At 42.6% G+C, this 21,460-nt stretch overlaps 1 protein-coding gene across 3 annotated transcripts in view; it reads right to left on the bottom strand.

Moving 5' to 3' along the window:
* Positions 1-4,952: 4,952 nt before the first annotated feature.
* Positions 4,953-21,460, bottom strand: part of dscama (Down syndrome cell adhesion molecule a) — a 91,983-nt gene continuing 75,475 nt past the window's right edge. The window contains exons 13-33 of one of the 3 annotated variants that reach the window (XM_031857489.1): positions 21,143-21,239; positions 20,843-20,971; positions 20,475-20,642; positions 19,847-19,917; positions 18,527-18,770; positions 18,014-18,160; positions 15,607-15,762; positions 14,965-15,098; positions 13,623-13,776; positions 12,746-12,863; positions 12,451-12,614; positions 12,141-12,239; positions 11,781-11,969; positions 10,706-10,996; positions 9,923-10,099; positions 9,798-9,828; positions 9,597-9,712; positions 9,333-9,482; positions 8,345-8,542; positions 7,865-8,167; positions 4,953-6,927 (exon numbers count right to left, since the gene is read on the bottom strand). In XM_031857489.1, coding sequence (XP_031713349.1) covers positions 6,548-6,927; positions 7,865-8,167; positions 8,345-8,542; positions 9,333-9,482; positions 9,597-9,712; positions 9,798-9,828; positions 9,923-10,099; positions 10,706-10,996; positions 11,781-11,969; positions 12,141-12,239; positions 12,451-12,614; positions 12,746-12,863; positions 13,623-13,776; positions 14,965-15,098; positions 15,607-15,762; positions 18,014-18,160; positions 18,527-18,770; positions 19,847-19,917; positions 20,475-20,642; positions 20,843-20,971; positions 21,143-21,239 — 3,516 coding nt within the window. In that variant the 3' untranslated portion in view covers positions 4,953-6,547. Of the gene's footprint in view, positions 6,928-7,864; positions 8,168-8,344; positions 8,543-9,323; positions 9,483-9,596; positions 9,713-9,797; positions 9,829-9,922; positions 10,100-10,705; positions 10,997-11,780; positions 11,970-12,140; positions 12,240-12,450; positions 12,615-12,745; positions 12,864-13,622; positions 13,777-14,964; positions 15,099-15,606; positions 15,763-18,013; positions 18,161-18,526; positions 18,771-19,846; positions 19,918-20,474; positions 20,643-20,842; positions 20,972-21,142; positions 21,240-21,460 lie in introns of all 3 variants that reach the window. The other 2 variants (XM_031857488.1, XM_031857490.1) reach the window with 2 other exon arrangements.

A 21,460-nucleotide genomic window follows, 5' to 3' on the forward strand; every position in this document is an offset into this window, starting at 1 on the left:
TTGACGTGCCTTTAAACACGCTAGCTGTCTTAAGGTGCTCCTGCAGCATTCCGTCGAGGGAGGAAACACAATCCACCAATCCCCTGAAAACGCCAGGGTTGTCCGAGGAGTCAGTCTCGTCATGCCCACGCAAGGCCAACTCAAAAGACCCACAAAACTTTACACAATCAATTGTTTTGGATAAAATGTGCCTGTTTCTATCCACCTCCTCGTTGCGTTTCCTCACCGCAATCCTGTGTCCGTCGGTCAGCTGGGTAGCGATGTTCACTTTGCCCAATATGGCTAGCTTGACGGAGTTCTCCATGTGCGTCCTGGTGTTCTCGTGTTTTTTCACTTTCTCAGACAGGTGCTTCATGTCCCTCACTCCCGTAACTGTCCATGCTGGATCGGTCCCCGTTGTTTTAAGAAGCAAGCATGGGAAGCAAAATACGGCATCAGCATGACTGCACCCAGCTAGCCAAACCTTCCTCCAGCACCAGTCTCTGGAGAAGCTTCGCGTGTACTGCTTCCCTTTGTCGCTAGTCTGCTGTGTTAATGTGAGGCCAGGTTGATCTGGGCCCAACTCTTTTACCTGTATTTTCTCCGCCAACGTTCTCCTCTCAAACGGGTCTTGAGAGATTTCACCGAGTTAGGGTTTGGTATTGGAGAAGTCGTGCTCGCACTCGCCATTGTTATGTCGTTAAAATGGCGCCGGTAGAGACTAGTCCCGAGGAGGACGCGCAGCTTGGGACGAAACGAATTCTGTCCATCGGTGAATCTATTTGAGGACGCTGATTGGCTAACTTGTATGTCATTCATTCATATCTTGAATCAGCAATTGGCTAAACTGCTTCATAGACCCGCCTCCTGTGGGCGCTCCCTCCAGCGCCCCAGAGCTGCTGAGACATGCAGACAGGCAGAGAGCACGTGGAGGAAAAGCATACATTTTGCGCAGATATAATATTTTACAAATAATACTGGGTGATTCCATATTTCAAAAATACACATATTGACAATTTGTATAATTTATTTTTAATGTTCTTAATTTTTTGTGGCTCAAGGGGGGGGGGGGCGCCCTCTATTGGCCAGCTGCCACTGTTTACATGTCTCAGATCAAACAGCTCATGGTAATAGAAGACTGGAAGATGTCCAGTGATTCTTTTAGGTCTAATACCTAAAATAGGAAGTCGAATATACGAATACCACAACATCGAGAAATGTGCTCGGCATGGTTGCTTAGCTCCCCGTTTGGAAGGCACCAGGGTGGGTTCAAAACTCACAGTTTGTTAGACATACTATGCTGTGACTTTCGATGACTTACTGTATTATTTTTCTATGGTACACGTATGCTATGAGTTTTCTTGACATTCTACAGATTTTATGGCATACTAAACAATTATTTTAACGGGATACAATACTATGCTATATATATATATATATATATCACTATTATTATTGTTTTATGACTTTTTGCATACAATATTATATTATTATTAACAAATTCAGTTAAGAAAATACTGATGAATCCCTGATTTGTGCGTAAAACGTTGGTATGCAGGTTTAAGCACAGATTTGTGCTCATGCACCGTTTGTGAATGAAGCCCAATGTGCATTGTGTAATGATGACAAAGACCTAAAAGTGACTTACATTTACTTACATTTAAATGACTCACAATGATTAAATGGAGAACTTCGCTGTCTGTCATCTCATTCATTTGGTAACCAAGTTAACAAATAATAAAATAAAATACAAATAAAAAATAAAATAAGCAAGTGGTTTTCTACACATATTACGTAATTATCCTGGTCCATTCTACACGACGTACTATCAATACAATTGGTTAGAATGCCAGATAAATAAATTATTATAAAATAATAATAAAATTCTGAAACAATTATTAAAGTATGGAGAGAATATTTTCCTTCAGTCGTGTTTCCTTACTCAATGACTTTTTCCAGCATGGATCTTGTCTTTGACTCAGCTGAGCTGCTTCTGATAAGCCTCCTAGTTGTTCTCTAGCTGCTCCTCCAGCGTTTTCTGGAAGACGTAGACACAAAAAAAAGACATTACAGTCATACATTCATTTAAATATAAGAATCGTATCATTTGACCATTGCAGTTTCCAGTTGCATACACACAGTAGTGTTTTTCCAGTTCACCTCTCCTCACCTCGATACCCTGGTCTCCATGCATCCCATTGCTCCTCTTCCAACACCTCTTGTATCTTTTCTCTGACAACCAACAAAGAAGACAAGTAAGCTACCTCAATGGTGCATTCTGAAGCTCTGGTCATGAGACACAATCACATTCTGAGGAAGTGTAAACCACACTGAATGAGGTCTGAATGTTCATGTCTATTACAGAACATATCCTTCATTTACATGCATTTTCAAGAAGTTTATAACGAAGCTAAAGAGGCTTGAATTTAAAATATGTTGTAAGCTTTTCAATATTCAAACACAGCAATCACAACACAGCTGGTAATTATATTTTTAAAAAATCCTACCTCAGAGCTTCAGCACAGAGAAGATGTTGTCTCAGTTGGTCTGCATAACCTTCCTCTTCTTCCCAGATGTCATCCATTGAGGCTGCATATCTACAAGTGTATGACAAATAAAATCATCATAACATGCAACATGGCAGACAGTTAAAGTAAAAACCATAATAGCACAATAGTACTATTTTATAGGATTTATAGTTATATAATAGCCAGCATTGACACTGGAAAGTATATTGCAGACTGATATTCTAGATCCTGTTCTACATGCTGTGGTCCAGTAGGTGGCGATATGCACATAAAGTTTGGCATTGCAATCGGTCAAAAAACTTGAGGAAGAAGACGAGTACGTTAGTTTACATTATCACAGCTTAGGAAACAAGTGATGACCATTAGCACCACACACATGAGCTATTTAACTGCAAGCAGCAGCGTTATTTAAATTAATTTGTTTATTAAGCTCTACAATCTTACATTAATTGCGAGTGTTGCGTTTATTATCAGCCGTTGTCCACCCGCCATTATCTTTTTTCTTTCCCCAAGATAACTGTTCATGAGCCTGTAATGCTAGGCGTGTCGCTTTAGTTTGGTGCTCGTGATGCTAATCCACAGGTAGAGTTGATTTACCTCTAACAAGAACGGTTGAAAAAGTTTAACAATAGCGATTAAAAAAACCCCGCCATGTTCCTTCTCACAACAATCTTTTATTGTCGTCGGGCCTCATTCGGTAGAGGTTGACTGCTGGGTCGTTTGTTTATTCGCCCCGAACAGACAGTTCGCATAAGTTAGCTTACAGCTGTTAGCTAACGACTGTTGTTAGCTAACAACAGACCACATGTGTTTATTCAGCAACTATCTATCCCCAATCTGTCTTTAATTCCCGCATCTCTGTATTCTTTACTTTGGTTAGTCGTTAAGTGGTTCATGTTGGTGGAGACGAATGAATGAAGTGAATCCGACTCGGATGCCATTTTGGATAATGATTGCATTTACGGTGGCTCTGAGTGGTCAAACTAAGACTGGCACAAACACAACATACCAAAACAATTCAGACGAATACACTTGTGGAAATGGGATATATGAATGCATAAGACGTCATCCACTATTATCTCTTGTTTTTCAGTAATATTTGATAAAATCTGTTGAACTTCATTGTAAAGAATCCTCAGTGCCACATCAGACCAATTTTAGAACATATCACTGTCCCTCTGTCAATAATCCAATAAACTAATTCAAAAGGAGAACATTTACTCCAACAATGAAACACAAACGTCTGCTGTCAACTGCAAACTGTTCAGGAAAGTAACAGTCATTGCAATGAGGACTGTTTATTACATCCATGTTAAATGCTGCACATTTTCACTTATCATTTTCCCAGCGCTGCCAGCGACAGCTTCATATTTCTCAGGCTGATCAGCGGGAAGGATTTATTTCACCCGACCCTGATTTCTGACAGCAGTTATCAACCGCAATGTAAATCTGTTGCCATGCTTCATTTGTTGTGGACTTAAGCAGTGGATGGCAGACATGATGCTGAGTAATGCATCCCCCTGTCTTCTAATTTAAGACCATGTGATGTCAGGCAGAAGCTTCAGGGTTGCAGGTTGGAAATCCATCAATTAATAAACCAGTTTAAGAAGGAAATTCTTTATAATGCTCAAAATGATATGACTGCACACTTTGGTAAGATTTAGAGTAATTTTCATAAGATATTGGTGTCATTTGTGTGACATTTAAATGAGACACTGATGGGTTTTAATGATCAGCACAGTTTATAATAACTTAGAATGCCTCTTGACAGCTCTACATCATAAATGTTGGTGACCAACTGCTTGAAGGGGTCATGGCTTTAACAAGTCTAGCTGCATTACATTCTTGTCCTCTGAGGCTTAGTTGGAGGGGAAACTGATTTCTCAGGTTGTCCACACTTACTCAGCCATTCCTTAATTTTCCTCACCTGCTTCTTCTGGGTTAAGAAGGCTGGAGCTTATCCCAACATGCACAAGAAATGCAAACTGCATCATCATTTTATAAAAAAGTGTTTACTTTGAATTTGTTCACTTTAGACTGCCTGTGTCCTTTAAAGATGTCAGGCTGCTGTAACATCACAAAGTGGCAGTTTTCAGATTGCACACATCACACAGCAGGCTTATGTTGGCTGCAAAGATTTGGGATGAAAATTAATGGAAGGAGATGGTTTAATGAGCACCGTAACTCTTTACAACACCGCTACAGAATCCCAGAGGATGATTTGACTGACCAGCATTATTAACATCTCATTGCTGACTACGTTTGGGACGTCTCACTGCTGTTATGATGACACTACGGGCGAGGATTCAGGGTCTCTCGATGAGATCTCGAACCGAACAGCCAGAGAGCAGCGCCTGCTTCTCCTCCACACCAACATCAGTCACTCATGTCAAACCCGTGGAGGACACTTTGGGGAACAGCCATTTTATTAATCAAATTTGAACTTTTGTGTTAGTTTCTCTTTATTCCAGTGCCACCATGGTGAACACTCATGTTAAAAATAAAAAGTGACATCTTTTTTTTTTTTTCTCGTTAAAATGTATAATCATAATGAAGACAGTTAATCATAGAAACTAATCATATAAACTGACATAATGACCTCACAGCATTTTGGATCAAACTCTTCTCCCTTCAGGCTAACTCAAAGAAACAGAAAGAACAGAAATGGGCCAGGGTAGACAGGAACAAAAAAAAACAGCTTCTTACGTATATCCACATTTTTTTTTTTTTTTTTAGATATTTCCCATAGACATTATAGGTTTGGTTTGAAGGGGGGATTCTGCTGGATTGTCTCACGATTTTTTTTTTCCCTGTAGAGGAGCATCACTGCAATGCAGCGACAGTAAATCTACTGAGGAGAGTGAGAGCCCTGAAGACTCTACCTAGTGCACTGAGAGTAAGGGGATCTATCTGGACACACTTGAGTCGGGGTGTTGTGAAGTGCAAACCGTTAGTTCTCTAAACCCTCCCTATTCTAGCTAACATCATTTACCACCCTGGCAAACAAGCAGTGGCAAACTACACCTGAATACATAGCTGGAGTGTGACCGGCCCTGTAAGTATACTCACAACATAGTTATTTTTCATCATTACAGTACAGTATAGAGCAATAGTTTTCATATACTTTTCATATCTTTTTTCATATTGCACCATCAGAGAATGGGACACAGAGAAAGATCAACAGAGACTCCATTTCCTAATTAAAACGAGATATGTGCAAACATGACTAAGGACTTTATTAACCAAATCAATTCTTCCCTGTAATATCCACAAATAAAAGTGATTTCTCTTTTTATATATATATTTATAGTAATAAGAATAATAAATCTTCACATTGGATCATTTCATAGTGTGACAAAATGCTCGACTGGGCTGTCCAGCCTCGATCGTAATCCTCATTGTCTTTTAATTGGTCAGTCCCCATGCATCCATAGGAAATAGATTTTTTTTTTTCTTCAAAAAAAGTAACAATTTGAGAGCAGCTGAAAAGTTTGGACTGGTGTCAATTGCTTTCATTCCAAGATTTCTCCCGAGTTTCATTCAATGTTTCAGAAGGATATTCCATAGGAAAAAAATGACTCCAAAGCGTCATCTTCCACTCCAGAAAAGAAAGGATGTCCGGGTTCTGATGAAAACATTGTAGTAATGGTGATAATAGATCATTTGGTAATCAATAATTAATGATCATTAATAGCTGACAACTAACAATTAATAATCACTGATTAATCATAAAGAATTAACAATAATCAAGAATAAATAACGCTCCCTCGTTACTCAATTAGTTTGGCAAAACTCTGGCTAGAGTCGTTTCCGATGAGTGAATTTTTTCTCAAGTGAAACAAAAAATAAGAAATACAAAGAAGAGATAAAAGAAAGCTCTAAAATAAATAAAAGGAGATTAGTAAAAGTGACCCTGCCCTTGGAGAGAGGGGGAAGGGGGGTGTATATACAGAACTGCGTGGTGAAAGTCAGTTTACTGCACTTGAGTGTTAAGTCCAGTGTTAGAGTGAGTTCTAGTCCCGCCCTAGGTGCCCCTGCTGTTATACCAGCGTGTAGGACTTTGCGTAGGGGTTGCTGGTCGGTTTGAGATGTCCTCGCGAGTCCAGCAGGGACTCCTGGGAGGTGCTGAGCTTGGCGGCCTGGGCCAGCTCCGAGCCTTCTCTGTGGGGCAGTGTGGCTGCGGAGCCAGGCTGCCACTGGGCCACTTGGTCCCTGTTGGCCTGAGGGGCCTCTGTGGGCGTCGGGGGCGCCATGCGCGAGGGCCGCTTCAGCGAGCGACTCTTCTGGGGCTCCAGGCAGGCCTGACCCATGGCCGCTCTCTCCCCGCTAGCTGTCCCCCTGGATGACCCAGAGCAGGTCATGCCTCGGTTTAACAGGAAGTCCATGCGCAGGTAGGGAGGAAGGTGAACCAACTCGCCACCTGCAGGACAACACACACAGATCAGATTTAGGTATAAGAGAAAACATTCCTGTATGATATTTAGTAACTTCAATCTTAAATGTAAGAATCCAAATAGCATCAAAAAGCTGTTAAAAAATATCAAGTAGCTGTAGCAAGCTAACATTCCACTTGGAGCTGACTCCATGCGTTTGTTTTGGAAGACTTTGTTCATAATTTGGTCCTCAGAAGAGTCCATCTTTTTACTCACCTTCATAGGTGATGGAAATACAGCTTTGTCATCATTGTATTAAGCAATAAATCAAGTGTTTATTCAGTATGACCACACACACATTAAAGCTGTCCTCTTGTGTCCTTGCTCTGAGACCGACCTCATCTAATTTAATTGTAAGATCTTACCCTCAACCTTCATCCCCTGTCACTGTTGACTTACTATTACAATATTACTATTATATGACTATAGGCAGGATACAAATCTAAATCTCAAAAGATTGTCTGGATGCAGCGTCTCATTAGCATCTCTATTTAGGTGTTAAAACCTCAATCAATCAATGTTGGTAAAAGAAATTAAATTGACTTTCACATTGAGTTTTAACAAAGCATCCACAGTTTCCAACCTTAGATTTGCAAGATTTTAATTGAGCTCTCATGAATATTTTAGTCAGCGGTGTGAAATATTCATCTACTTATAATCTGGGATGTCCAATTTTATTTAACTCGGTTTGAATTTTCGATTTTATGGCTCCCCAGTTTCTTTCTTAAAGACTTTGAGCCCAGTATAACTGAGACAATCAGTAGATTCACTTCATCTGGATTCACTGTTGGTATCAGTTAAGGGTTGGATATTAATATTAGACAGGAAGTTGAAGTTTAGGGATTAGTGTCATAATGAGGCCAGTTGCAATTAAAGGTTAGCATGCCGCGGGGGGTTCAGGCAGAGACGGATCTGTGGCCTCACCCGGTCTGTGGGCCTTGGGCACGGCCATGTTCATGACCCGGCTGACGTCCTGAGGCTTTGGCGGGGAAGCAGTGAAGCGGCAGATGCCCGATTCGGACGGTGTGCTGGAGGTCAGGCTGTCCGTGTAGTCGTTGGTGCCCGCCGTCATCTGCTCTGAGGAAGTGTCAGAGATGAAGCATTCGGTGATGGTGAACTTGGCGTGGCGGAGCTGCTCCTCCATCTTGGCGTGCTCGTAGGCTCTGGCGAGCTCCTCGTAGGTGGAGGACGCGCTCTCTGTCGACACCATGCTGCTCCGCGCTCGGTCTGGACATGGGGCCGGGGTTAGTGGGGGATTAGTGTCGAGAGTTAGTGGCAGAATTGTTGGGATGTCACTTTGTTAAAGTTGTCAGACAACGGATACTGATTTGCTGTTAGAGATGACGAGTAGCGTGATACTGGTAAGCTACGTTTCAAAGGACTGTGTCCTGATGTGTTGCTTACCTGTGTCCTGAGATGGGCTGACGCTGTAGCTGTCGCTTTCCTTGTCGACGGAGCCTGCAACTCTGGGGGTGGGCAGCCTCCAGTCGGTGCTGAGAGTGTGGGAGGAGACAGGGGGGTGCGGGCGGTTCAGGGTCCACTGGCTGGCGTAGCGGTTGCGAGCGGCTGGTCCGGCTTTGGCTGTACGGCGGGCGGTGGGGTCTGAGAGTGAGGAGGAGAGCGCAGAGTGTTTATGCGGGTCATGGGAGAGACTAAACTCAATGAACTGGTCATGGCAGCAACGGTAATGGTGATTAATTCCCTGCATCGGATATCAGCAGCCACGACAATCTGGACACACATGGAGCTATTGACTGACGTTATCAACCAGAAGTCACACCTTGCAGTCATGTCATCATGCGAGAAATACAGGAACAATAGAAACTGACAAACCTAAAATAACAAAATAAAAATCGAAAGCACTACTGACTCAGACTTCCTTCATATCATACCTGCCAGAATGTTAACCATCATGACCATGAGTCCAATCTTTCGATTAGAAATGATAAATTCAATGTAGTAGCTAATGTGCAACAGCTCAGTCAGTTAACTTGTGTCATTATTATTATTATGTGAACGCAACTAGACCCTGACTTCGTCACTCCCCACAGTGAAGATAATATCTTATGTGCAGGTGGTATTAATGCTCCAAAATATGGAACCATGTGCCAGCAAAGGCAGTGAAAAAAAAGATGGCTGAACGCCAGTGAACGGTGCAGGATGTAAAATTAAAGTCTGCCTTGCAAATGTCCCTTCAAGGAAGGAAATGATCGCAGGCATGTATGTAAGATATATGGTGGTAAACAAAAGGCACATCAACGGAGGACAAATAGAAAGGTAAAGAAAACACTGCTTGGAAACATATCTGGGAAAACAACAGACACAAACAAAACTCATGTACATTTTTGTGTTAAAAAACAACAAAAAAAAAAAACGTCCGTACTGGACTTACTGGTTCCTGGTCTGGCATCGGACACATCCACCAGTGGACCGGTGGCCTGGGACAGGGACTGGTAGTGGACTGTGTGGGTGACTGTGGACGACTTCTGTTTCTGGGTCTCCCCGAAGTCGTTATCAGTCAGTAACACAGTGGACCTGTCGTCTGTGGGACAGCGACAGAAAACAAGCTCAGCACTACGATAACCCGGTTTATTTTCTGTATGAATTACTCTGGAGTTTCTTATATGACAGCGGTGCACACGAGCGGTGAGCTTACCAACAGTTTCCATGGTGTCTCTCTCCTCGATCAGGAGCTGGGCTCTGGGGATGTCAATGTGCATGCGGAGCGTCTGTTGCTGTTTGTTAATTGGCTCTGCTGGACGTGTGTTTTTACTGGGGAGCACAAACAAAAAAACACTTAATCACGGAATCTCCTGTCGTTATTTATTAATGTCAGATAGTTGTTGACCATTCTTACCTCATAAGCATCTCAGCCAAACTTTTTGCATCTGGGAAAACAAACAGAGAAAAACATCATTTTATTTGTTGAACCTGAGAAAAAAGAGGCTAAGATCCGTCCTGTTAGATGTACTCTCGTCTCACCACGGAGCCTCTTGAGCCTCTGCTCCCTCCTCCTCCTCCTGAGCACCAGCAGCCCGATGAAGATGGCGACGATGCCCACCAACACGCAGGAAATGGTCACCATCATCTTCAAACCCTCGCCGCCCCCGGAGTGGTCCTCGCTCACATTGGGCGCCTTCACCAATGGTGCGATGGTACCTGGAGGGAAGTCATACGGTGTGTGAGTTATGACAGATACCAGCGCTCCGTCCACAAGGGCTTCATGACATTATTCCCATGAAAGAGATCAGCGTTGTTGTAGAAATTCCAAAAAACAAAACCATTTGATTTGTGTGATCTAATGATCGCTGCTGAATGACAGCTATCATGTTGAGGTTTATCCATTGCAATCCTTTTACAAACTATTTCACTCACGGTGGCATTCAGTAGGCTTGTGATGGAGGTATCATAATCAGCAACACACAAACAGCCACTGGAGTCAGCATGAAATGGCTTTTATATTGTCCAATTGATCACTCACGTTGAGTTCTGCCATTAACAGAAAAAGGGATTTATTCCTCTTTGCCTTAAACTTCTATTGTTAGTCAGACTCACTGTGCTACAGTTCCTGGAAACATAGGTGTTTTGTCACAGATTCTCTGCTTGCTCAACCGTCAGAGTGCCAGTGTTACTATTATACTACCTCTGGAGCAGACAGTGAATCATACACTTCCCTGCCACTTTCAGCAGGCCGTGACAGATATTTCCGTGGCTCCGTTCCCTGTGAATAAATGAGTCGGAAACGGTATCGGTGTGTTAACTCACTTCCATCATAGCTGAGTGTCGCGAACTTGACTCTCTTCTCGGCGTAGCCGGCGCTGTTGTAGACTTTCATCTGCAGCTCGTACCAGGTGGCCTCCTGCAGGTCGTACAGGATGTAGCTCTTGGTGAGGGAGGTGCGCTGTGCCGTGGTCCATGTGGGCGCCTCGACGGCCCGATACTCCAAGGTGAAGGAGGTGATGGGGCATCCGCCGTTATTCCAGCCGTTCAGGTTGAGCTTGACCCGGGTGACGTTGATGCTGGTGAACAGCTCCTGTTCTTTAGAGTACTGAGGTTCTGCACAGAGCGGAGAAGGAAAGCCTCAGTGTGTTAAGATAGTAAGAATGAACCCTGGAGAAAGTAAAAACCTGCTAACCAGGCCACATGTGCTTAGTGCGGACAGAAACTTAACAAGAATAAATGTTGGGCTCCAACTAACACATATTTTCATTGTCAATTAATGTGCCAATTATTTACTCAATTAATCATTTGGTCCAAAAATGTTATACACGATCCATTATTGTAGAAGACTAAGAACACTATTTAACTTTTTAATAAAAGTGCAGATAGCAATAAATCGATAATCAAAATAGTTGCCTATTCATTCTAAGTTGCCTATTATTTCCAAACATTCAGTTCTTATAAAATGTACCATGTGCTTTTAACAAGTTACATTATATTTTGCAGTATCCTGGTTCATCTAATAATCAATTACATAATTGGGAAAGAAAAAAGCAACATGTGTGGAAAGAAATTATTTTATCATATCATAATAAATTCTCATAACAGGTGTTTTTCTTCTCATTTAGAAGGACGTTATATAATATGTTTTAAATAATTGGAAAACTATGCTGTGTTTATCACATGACTACAAGGTTACTGAGAAAAAAAAATCTAAATGGCACTAAATAAAGCCTCTGGAAAGTGTTAATGAATAAATAAACACAACTTTGTCAACTTTTGAAGTTTGCTTCCACTACATATGTGAATAATAACTTATAAAAATAATAACAAAATACTTTGATAGTGTAATGTCTCAAAATCTATAGAATCAACTCTGCTATTATATGTTTGTTTATACCTTTCCCATGGGTCTTTGCCTCAATGATCTCACTGATGCGTCCCGGCCCCACTGCATTCTGGGCTGTGAGTGTGAACTTGTACCAGGTGCCACACTTGAGGTTCTCCAGCCGATAGGAGCGCTCACTGGGACTGATGGCGAAGTTGCCCCACTGCTCGCTGTTATCCTCCGAATACTGCAGAATGTAGCCTGGAAAAGAACACATGGGGAAATAAATGTTAAAGTTACAATCTTGAAGATCTCCGTTGGCTGCACCTATGGCGATAAGGGGTAGCTGCAGTTTAATACTTAAGTTTAATACTTAAAAACCAAAAAATTGAAAAACACTTAAAAAGACAAGTAGGGTTGTGTCTGCCTGACCTCTTATGGAGCTGCCTCCGTTGTCTCCAGGGATCCAGGAGAGGGTTATTGAGGTGGTGGTCGTCTTGGTCACTGTGAGGCGAGGCTGGTCAGGTGGAACTGAAGCAAACAGAACAGACAAATGACTGCTTGTTAGGACTAGTTTCAGGAGAAGTAAATGTGTCCCACAAAGAGCATTTACTGAAAGCATTAACACCAATCCACAGGATCTAAACATGCCCTGTGTGCAGCCGTTATAAGCTCTGATGGGCTTAGTTGTTAAGGGTTGATACAGAAATGCAGATTTTGTTGAACATGTTGTATGTCTTACCTTGAACCTGCAGGTTGAGGACGATCTTGTCCGACCCAAAGCTGTTGCTGGCCACACAAGTGTAGTTCCCAGAATCCTCTGCTTTCACCGTGCGAATAACAAGGCTGCCGTTGCCATGGACGCTACGCCGGCTGTCAATCGCAACAGGTGCTGGTGTTCCATTGCTGAAACAGACACGTTTAGAATCAGCGTTATGTTTCCTGTGTCGCACAGTCACTTTGAGAGAGGGTTCAACTACTGTTTGAGACCGTATTCACCCGTATTTATCTATTACAACACCTTCCAGTGTACTCACATCTCCTTCAGCCACTTAATGGTTGGCGATGGATCACCCACTGCTTTACAAGGCAGCACAATGTCCCTCATCCAGGGGGTCGTTACAGTCCTGTTGAAGGTCAGGATCCGAGCTGGAGCTGCAGAAACCCACACATGTTTCATCAGCCCACAGACGACACGCAGTAACAAACACACGTGTTGTTTTCTAAATGACTTCAGAAAGAGGTTTTTCTTCACATTTGTTGTCCTTTCCTTCACTGTAACCCTTTAGCCCTTTAGGGATACAGGTCTAATGGTGTTTTCCTTCTACATCTGAGCAGTGGAGCGGAGGGGAGGGGGGGGACATCCATCACCTAGACCTCAGACAGGATGTGAAAGTCCTGATAGGAGCTCTAGAACTCCAGACACCACGGGGGTCTATCAGCATATGCAATCAGCTTATCGGCTTCCACGAAGCATGTTAAGTGTTGAAACGGTCAATTGTGTTATTTACATTCAGCCGATGCTCCCTCCCTGTCTTCTTCTAAGAATAAGGGGGAAGCAGAGTAGTATCCAACAAGGGATCCGGATGAATTTGAACTTACTTGCTGCACGAAGCTTGAAAAATCTCATGGCAGAAAAAGTTACTAATTGGTCCTACTGCATTAACATGGTATACTTTATACTTTATGCTGCCAAATGCTGTGATTTCCCTCCACACTTCTGTTTCAACCTGAAGTCCCAAAATGATGCATCCCATCTTGCATAGTATAGTCCCAATAGGCATGTAGACGAAGACACCATTTGCCTTTAACAGGCAGACATAGGCAATCTGCCTTTAGATCAAATGTGGAACAAAGTTTTGGTTTTATTCAGCGCTGACTATCAATCTGCACCAAAAGATGGGCTCCATCTACCCTCGGCCATGGGTTTGACGGTAATGATTTCACTGGCATTTCCACGGCCTGCAGCGGTGACGGCCACCACCCAGATGCTGTACTGACGGTTCCTGCTGAGGTTGGGGATGCGGTAGAAGAACACGTCTGGGGCCGCCTCAAACTCACTGCTCACCTGGACGAGGGAAGACATTCAGGATGGTCAGAACATGCTGCTGCAGATCAAACATATTCTACAAAGTCATTAAATGCTGACTTCATATTAAAGTGACAGACGGATGTGGCAGTGGCTGGAGTGAAATGGCTCAAGACAGACAGGGATGGAACCTTTTTAATCAATGGACCAATGTTCCGCCGGGAATACAAAGGCCTAAGTAAGTAAAGTTAAAGGATAAGTCTGGTGATGTTATATATTATTCTTATTTATTATATTTATTATTATCCCAATAAAAAAATAAAAACCAAACAATGAATTATCCTATTGTGTGTGTATCCAACACCAGATATATCTTTTTCCTCTGTGTGATAGAGCTCCACCCCAAATACTATTAACAACAAATCAATGAGCTATATAGCTCTGTTTGTGGATCCCGCAGACACTGACCAGACCTTTCAGCCCGATTACTCTCTGGTTGAAGGTTCCAGCTGTGATGCACCTGTACCCATACCCAGATGTGATGTCACATTATACTGACACACCCTTGAATACGCGTCTACATTACTGAAGCAAGGTAGATGTTAAACCACTGGGGGTCAGCAAAGACAAGATTTTCAGCTGGTGTCTCAACAACTGAAAATGTCGTTACCGATTAATATCACGTTTGTTTGGCAACTTTGGCTGCTAAATGCTCCACTATGATCATTGGCTAGTCACTAACGCAGCCTGTCTGCTGTTTGGTGCTGGGAAGGTAGGAGGGGCCAGAATACCAAAACAATGACTTGTGAGACACTATGAAGCTCAGTAGAGCTGAGGGGAACTGCAGACTCTGAGATAATTCTGACAATAAATGATCCTTGAATCTACAAAGCCAATCAATCCACGATGGAAATATTAGATATAGCTGCTTTGAGTTTTTAGCTTTTGAACCAAAGTGTGTTAAAAACTACACTGTCCACCTGTTTGAGGAAAATACTTGACTTTAGGAACAAACAGCTCGAAGCTGAGAGCCACAGACAGAATAGCACATGGTTGGTTTTGGTCTTTTCATGGGATTTGTCGACAATAGAAATAAGGAATAAGGCCAGCCTTAGCCTTTCAGTTATGCTAGTTAAGTTAAATGGCTCAATGATCAATGGCCTGAATGATCGGTTCATTTGAAATTCAGTCGACTCAAGATGCTAAATTGCTCACAGCTGTTCGTACCGTGGGGTGTGGGTTGGAGCAGAACACGGTGTATTTCCTGATGATGCCATTCACTTTGAGAGGAGGCAGCCAGGACACAAACACCACTGAGTTTGATGCAGCTGCTGCCTTCACGCCCGCCGGAGGCCCGGGAACTAAAAGGAAAAGATGATCTGGTTGGTATATTTCCCACATTAAGCTCATATTGTTACTCAGGAGGATTTTAATGGTGCTTTTCTACACTGATTATAAAGCAAGATAACCAGATGGCCAAATATGATATTCTACATAACTTCTTAATACGTGTAAGTCACACTTACAGCTCTCCTCTTAGTGAGCATGTTGCTGTCTTTTTGGCCAGGTCGTCATTGTTAATGAGAACTGGTTCTCAATTGACTTACGTGGATAAATAAATAAAGGTAAAACAAATGAATTAATTGAAGGGCCCGTCGCTCGCTTGCCTCATTTCTAAAAATTTTTCTCAATTTGGCAAAGCTGACATTTCTCCATTTAATGTTAGGATCAGACATACTGTAATTCCTTGAGGCCCCGCAGCAGCGAGACTAACTCACCCTTCGGCACAAGTCTGATCACAAGCTTAGCAAGTGCAATGTGGCTGCTGCCCTTGCGATTGTATTCCGAGAGGTGACTTAATCTTCCTACCGTCCTCCTTGGTGCGGGTGTAAATCTGTTCACTGCGAACGCCGTCTCCAGCTCTGGTGAAGGTCAACACCTGGATGCTGTAGTTGGTGTACTTCTCCAGTCCGTCCAGATCCAGAGAGGGCTTAGAGGTTGTCACATTCCTGATCTCTCCGAGCTCTGGTGGACAGAAAACAGAGGACAGAAGAGAGATGGGGGGGAGTAAAAGTAAAAATTTAGCGAGGACACCTCAGGTCAAAGGCCTTTTTAAACAATGCAGGTGTCTTTATTGTAAATAAACCCAGCGATATGACAAGCTGGTCCAGCCATGTGACTCATCTATATTATACAGCAGATCACATACATAAATACAGATGTCAGGCCCAAGGGTGTCATAGCACAGCCTTGGACATAATGCCATATTTAATCACAAAGTTTAAACAACCATGCGCCCAAGGTCTGCTGCAGTGGCCGGCCTTGACTGGCAACCTGCTGCCCTCAGCTTTTAGGGTTTGAATTATTGTGTCAATCTCTGTCCATATCACTTCTAAACAATGTTTCCTCTCCCTCCTTTCCCTCTTTTCACTTCTCGCAAGAGATCTATGAGGCCAGCTGCACCTCTTCTTCTTTGGCTTTTAATGAGCAATTAAATGCCTGGAATACCTATCGCACAGTAAATGCTTTCATGCATGACTGTGTGTTTGCCTATAGTGTCTTGATATCCACTTATTCTGGCCAGATACAAAAATGAAAACAACACTTAAATTGCTCCTGTGTTGTTTCTTTACCTGACTTTGTTATCTTTATTTCCTGCTTCAGAGACTTAGCCTTAAGCCCGTTTGTGTCTGTTTGGTAACGGAGAAAAACATCTTTAAACAGGGAACACTGCTCCACTTGGGCGTCTCATTGGACATGTGACGGACAGTCACACGTCCAATTAGAGTTGACGGGCGGTGACTGCTCCACTGCTGGACAGTGTAGGACTATTACAGGTGTACAGGTAAACATGTACATTTAGATAAAACTTCACATATCTTATTCCAAGCGACAAGAAAGATTTGTGTGCAGCGCAAATTTCAACCAGAAGTCGATACAAAACAGACCTGTAAATTGTTGTCATGGCTGTTGTTGGAGTTTTGTGGAGCTCATTAGTATTATATTGAATCGAGACTAAAAGAATGAAGTATTTTATGGTGTTTTTTAAATTCACGTCATTTTAATGAATGCAGGTAGCACACCTGTATGTGTAGCAGTCCATTCACAGGAAATTATTCCATTAACATTACCATAAACCCTGAACTGTTACTGTCTAAAAAAGTTACATCAACCAGTGTGACATGGAGCTAATTCCAGCAGCACTGGTGCAACTGGTACAACCTGCAGCACTGTTTGTTAGAAAGGGCTTGTGTCTCCCTCTGCTGGTCAATGACAGTACCTTCTCTCACACTGATGAACAGCTCTTGTCTGAAATTGAGTGGCTTCCATAGAATAGTGAAAAGTTTGACCACAAAAGATATATATTGAGTGTAAAGAGGCCTTAATTACATATGTCATATTTACATGCAATATAATCCAAATCATTTACAAATAATAACACTGAAATCTAACTTTCAGCACTCGCCCACGGAGCTACGGACTGTTACCATGCAAACTAGTCCTGGCTGTCAAGTCTGGAGCGTTCATGCTCTATAGGCAGGCCAACATGATGTGACAGTGCAGAGGTCAAAGGTAATCGTGCTGTCACAACTAATCCCACGGACACAAACCCGGCATGTGACAATGGCATGACATGCTGTCTGACTTCAATACGACCATGCAGACTTTAAGCCAGTCGTGGAGGTTACCCAGATACAACAAGATACATCCTGGTAACTACTAGCTATAGCTTACTTAGAAGCATTGATGGCAGTCCTTATTCATTTATTCCTTATATAAACACAGCACTCACAGTTTTTAGCTCTTAAGCTTTGGATTTAGCAGAGATAAATAAATACTGACTCACATCAAGACTGGACCTCAGCCAGTCAGCAAACAAACACATCTGATGTATTTATGTTTCAGTTTGAGTTGCTCTCTTTTTTTTGTATTTTACAGAATTTCCGTGAGATATTTTAAATCAATATGTTCTTGTATAATAGTTTTTTTCTTCTATTTTATTCCTCTCCATATGTGGTGTGTATCCTGTAAAGGAGTATCAGACAGTGTTAATGGAGCTCTGCTCTGATTGGTCCAGTCTGAGAGCTGACTCTTAAAGGGGCCCTGTGGAGTTTTCTTGTAAACAAAGAAAAGTTATGTTTACATTCAGTGTTATTTACCAAAATGCATTGTGTATGTCGAACAAATGTGTCGCGGGCATTTCCTTTCTCAGAGAACATTTGCAATTTACACAACAGTTTATGTTTTTAATAAGTGAACAGATGTAAATGTGTACCTCCATCGGGCAGGTTGGCCCAGTAGATGACTCTGAAGCCCAGCAGGTTGCCGTTGAGAGCGTCTTTGGGAGGGGTGAGCCAGGACAGAGAGATGACCTCCGGAGACGTTGCAGTGGCCTGGACGTTCTCTGGAGGACGACTGGGCACTGAGCGAGGAGAACCAGAACACAGGCCGTTAAAAACAGTGGATTCTCAGTCGAAACCTCAGGACTGACAACATGTGGTAGCTCCCTCTGATCTCCAGTAGGCTGTGATAGATCCTCACTAATCTCTTCCAAAATAAACCATGCTGCCTGTCTCTTTGAGAACAGTGAATTCACAGCTGTGTTGTGCTGGAACCATGAAAATAAATCCAAATATATTGAACACATCTAAAATCTAGAATACTTGTGTTCACTTTTAGCAAATATATATGTTGTTTCTGACTTGCTTTACTTTAAAGTTATCTTGTTTGTTTAGAATATTCTGCATGTCACATCTTCTCTGGGTGTGATATCGTATTCCTGTCTTACCGTCTTCGAGCGTGGTGGCAGCCACCTCTGTGGAGGAGGGCCCGGTCCCGGCGCTGTTGCTGGCTTGCACCACGACTCCGTACTGGGTGAACTTCTTGAGGTTGTCCAGCACCAGGCTCTCTGCATTGTCCCCTGTGGTCTCCAAGCTGATCACACTGAACTGGTAGTTTCCACCAGAGCTGTACTCCCTGTAGCCCACCTGGTAGCCTTTGATGGCTCCGTTCTGCAGGTGCCTCTTAGGGGCCTGATGAGGGAATGACACAGGTTTTTTGAGACAATGGGGTTGAACGTTCCTTGCTTAATTTAATAATTTCCTTTACTTGAGTGCAAAAGTATCAGAAGACAAATTAAAACATTTGACGAAGAGAAAGATGAATAAAGTAGCAGGACAGTCTCTATTTTCATGAATAAAGAAAGCATAGTACTTTTATGAATGCATTTTATTACGTTCTGGTACCATAAAGCCACACCTAATGCACAAATACGGTATGGTGTAGCTTGTGATCACTCCCCACACTCACCTAGATATACCCACAGAGACTGCTAGAGGAACAACACCCTGTTCTTAGCTCTCTTGTCAACAAAACCAGACAAGGCCAGTTTCCCGTAAGAAATGAGACACCCCAAGGCATTATAATCTGGAACCACTTTCATGTCAAAGGGTACATAAAGGTCTCAATAGCCCCTTTAAGTAATTAAAGAGATGAATCAGTCATTTTCATACAAACGTTAGTCATTTAGAGACTAAAGAGGGAATGCTTTAAATGATACCAATTTGTAATCTCCCCCTGAGTTCCCCTGAGTCCTTGTCTACCCGAGACCTTCAAGGTCCAGGTTAGGCACCCTCTTTTGTTTGTCACTCAAGCCCCTGACAGCATCTGGCAATAAAATGCCTCTTAGTTAATGGGATGACATAAGGAAAGCTTCATATACCCCCCAAAAATTGTAATAATCCAAAAGCCAACCAACACAATCCTATTCTCTCGCTGCATGGTTGAGGACAAATTGTCAACTTTTTTTCTTTTAAGAAACAGTGACGTTTTTTTTCACGTACAAACAGAGTGAGAGGGAGGAAGTAAAATGTGATTACAAGTCTTTATTTGAGGCAAACTGTATATTTAGATGCATTCTGATGCCACGTGTGGAATGAGTATGTCTCCCTTGGATCTACAGACGAGGCGTCACCTCACCTAAACCACCAGACCTGAGAATAAGGAGTGATAAGGGCAACAAATACCCCCGATCGTACCTTTCTGGACACAGCTACACCTCATGGAAATGTACACATATTTTTAACCCACGTAGTATTGATTAACTTACCCGCCAAGAGACTCGGATGCTCTGAGAGGAGAGGGCTTCCAGCTGCACCTCCTGAGGTGGTCCATCAGGAGCTAAGATCAGATTCGCCAACATGTACACATTATAAAACTGTACACATTCCACAATTTCAACATTGTTCTGAAATAAACAAATGTCCAGAAGTCAGTCTGGCTATTTTACCAAAACTGATGGTTGTATTTATAGGTGGGTGCTGAGGGTGAGGAGAAGTGCTCTGTGGGTGGGGTGGGGGGGGGGGGGTGTATTTGCAGATGGGGGTCCAGCCTCAGTCTATTGACAGTGGTGTGACATTTACTACTGAGGCCGCTAATTGAACATTTCTGCTTTTAATGTCTGGTCAGCATGTGTTCAATAATGCAACAGAGCCAAAGGGGCTGATGTCACCAGGCTGGTAATGAATTGACTCAGCTGGCCCTTTACCTCCTTTTGCCCTTCACTCAGGTGCCTTTGTTGCTCTGATTTGTTGTGTCACAGTGCCAAATTAGACTTACTCTCATTACTGTAACTCTTTATGATTTATGTCCTTCAAAATAAGAGTGAAAAGCGAGTGTCTGAAACGTGTGTGCGTGATCGTTATACTGCAGAATACCACACGTCAGTTATTTCTCACCTGCTTCGTCCGTGGTGATAGTGAGCTCGTTGCTGGCCTCGCTCTTGCCGATTAGGTTCTTGGCGAACATGCGGATGTTGTAGGTGGAGGAGGGGTGCAGGTCGATGATGGTGGCCTGGTTGAGCTGAGGTGAGACATCTTTGGTCTTTTGAGCGGTATCCCAGGAGGCTGTAGAGGGGAGAGGACGAGGTTTATTGGGGTCGCTGAAGTCAGGGGAGATGTTGGAGCTAAGTGCATTAGACTGGGCGATATTAAGTCACATCACCGAGACAAAGTGAATGCAGGGATAATCAACCAAAACACACTTGAACCTAATGCATTGTATGATCATACCGTCGAATTGTTTTTATAAATGTCTTTTCTAGTACCTGATTTGTTCTTGCTCTCAATGTCGAAGCCTGTGATTGGGCTGTTGCCATCAAAACCCATAGTCCAACGCAGTGCAATGGTTCTGTCCTTCACTTCTCTGATCTCCACCTCTGGGGGGTCTGGGGGCTCTACAGGGCACAACGGTGACCGACACTTTGTTATTTCAGTGGTAAGGAACTTCAAAATGGCAGGTAAAGGCCGGCAAGATGGCAAAACAGCATTGTCTGCAATTGTTGTGCAGGCTGAAAAGTTCCGTCAGAGCATTTTCTGTTTTTCAGGTGAGGAAGGTGAAGTCATACCTTGCACTGTGAGCTGTATGATTCCTCTGTCTTCACCAAATGAGTTGATGGCGTGGCAGGAGAAGAAGCCGGAGTCCTCCCTCACTGTGGGCATTATCTGATGGATGCAGACGAATGACAGGAGTTTAAATAAAATAAATACTAAGCAGGTGGTGTCCACTGGTCACTGGCAGTTAAGACTGATATATTTTATTTTTAATCATGTAACAAATAATAAGGAAAAACAACAAAATGAGCAGTAAACACATTCTACAAATTCTAAAAGTAAATATATAATATAAATATATATATATATATATATATATATATATATATATA

This window comes from Anarrhichthys ocellatus, unplaced genomic scaffold (assembly GCF_004355925.1).
Source record: "Anarrhichthys ocellatus isolate YVR2014 unplaced genomic scaffold, GSC_Weel_1.0 scaffold18, whole genome shotgun sequence".
Taxonomy (NCBI): Eukaryota; Metazoa; Chordata; class Actinopteri; order Perciformes; family Anarhichadidae; genus Anarrhichthys; species Anarrhichthys ocellatus.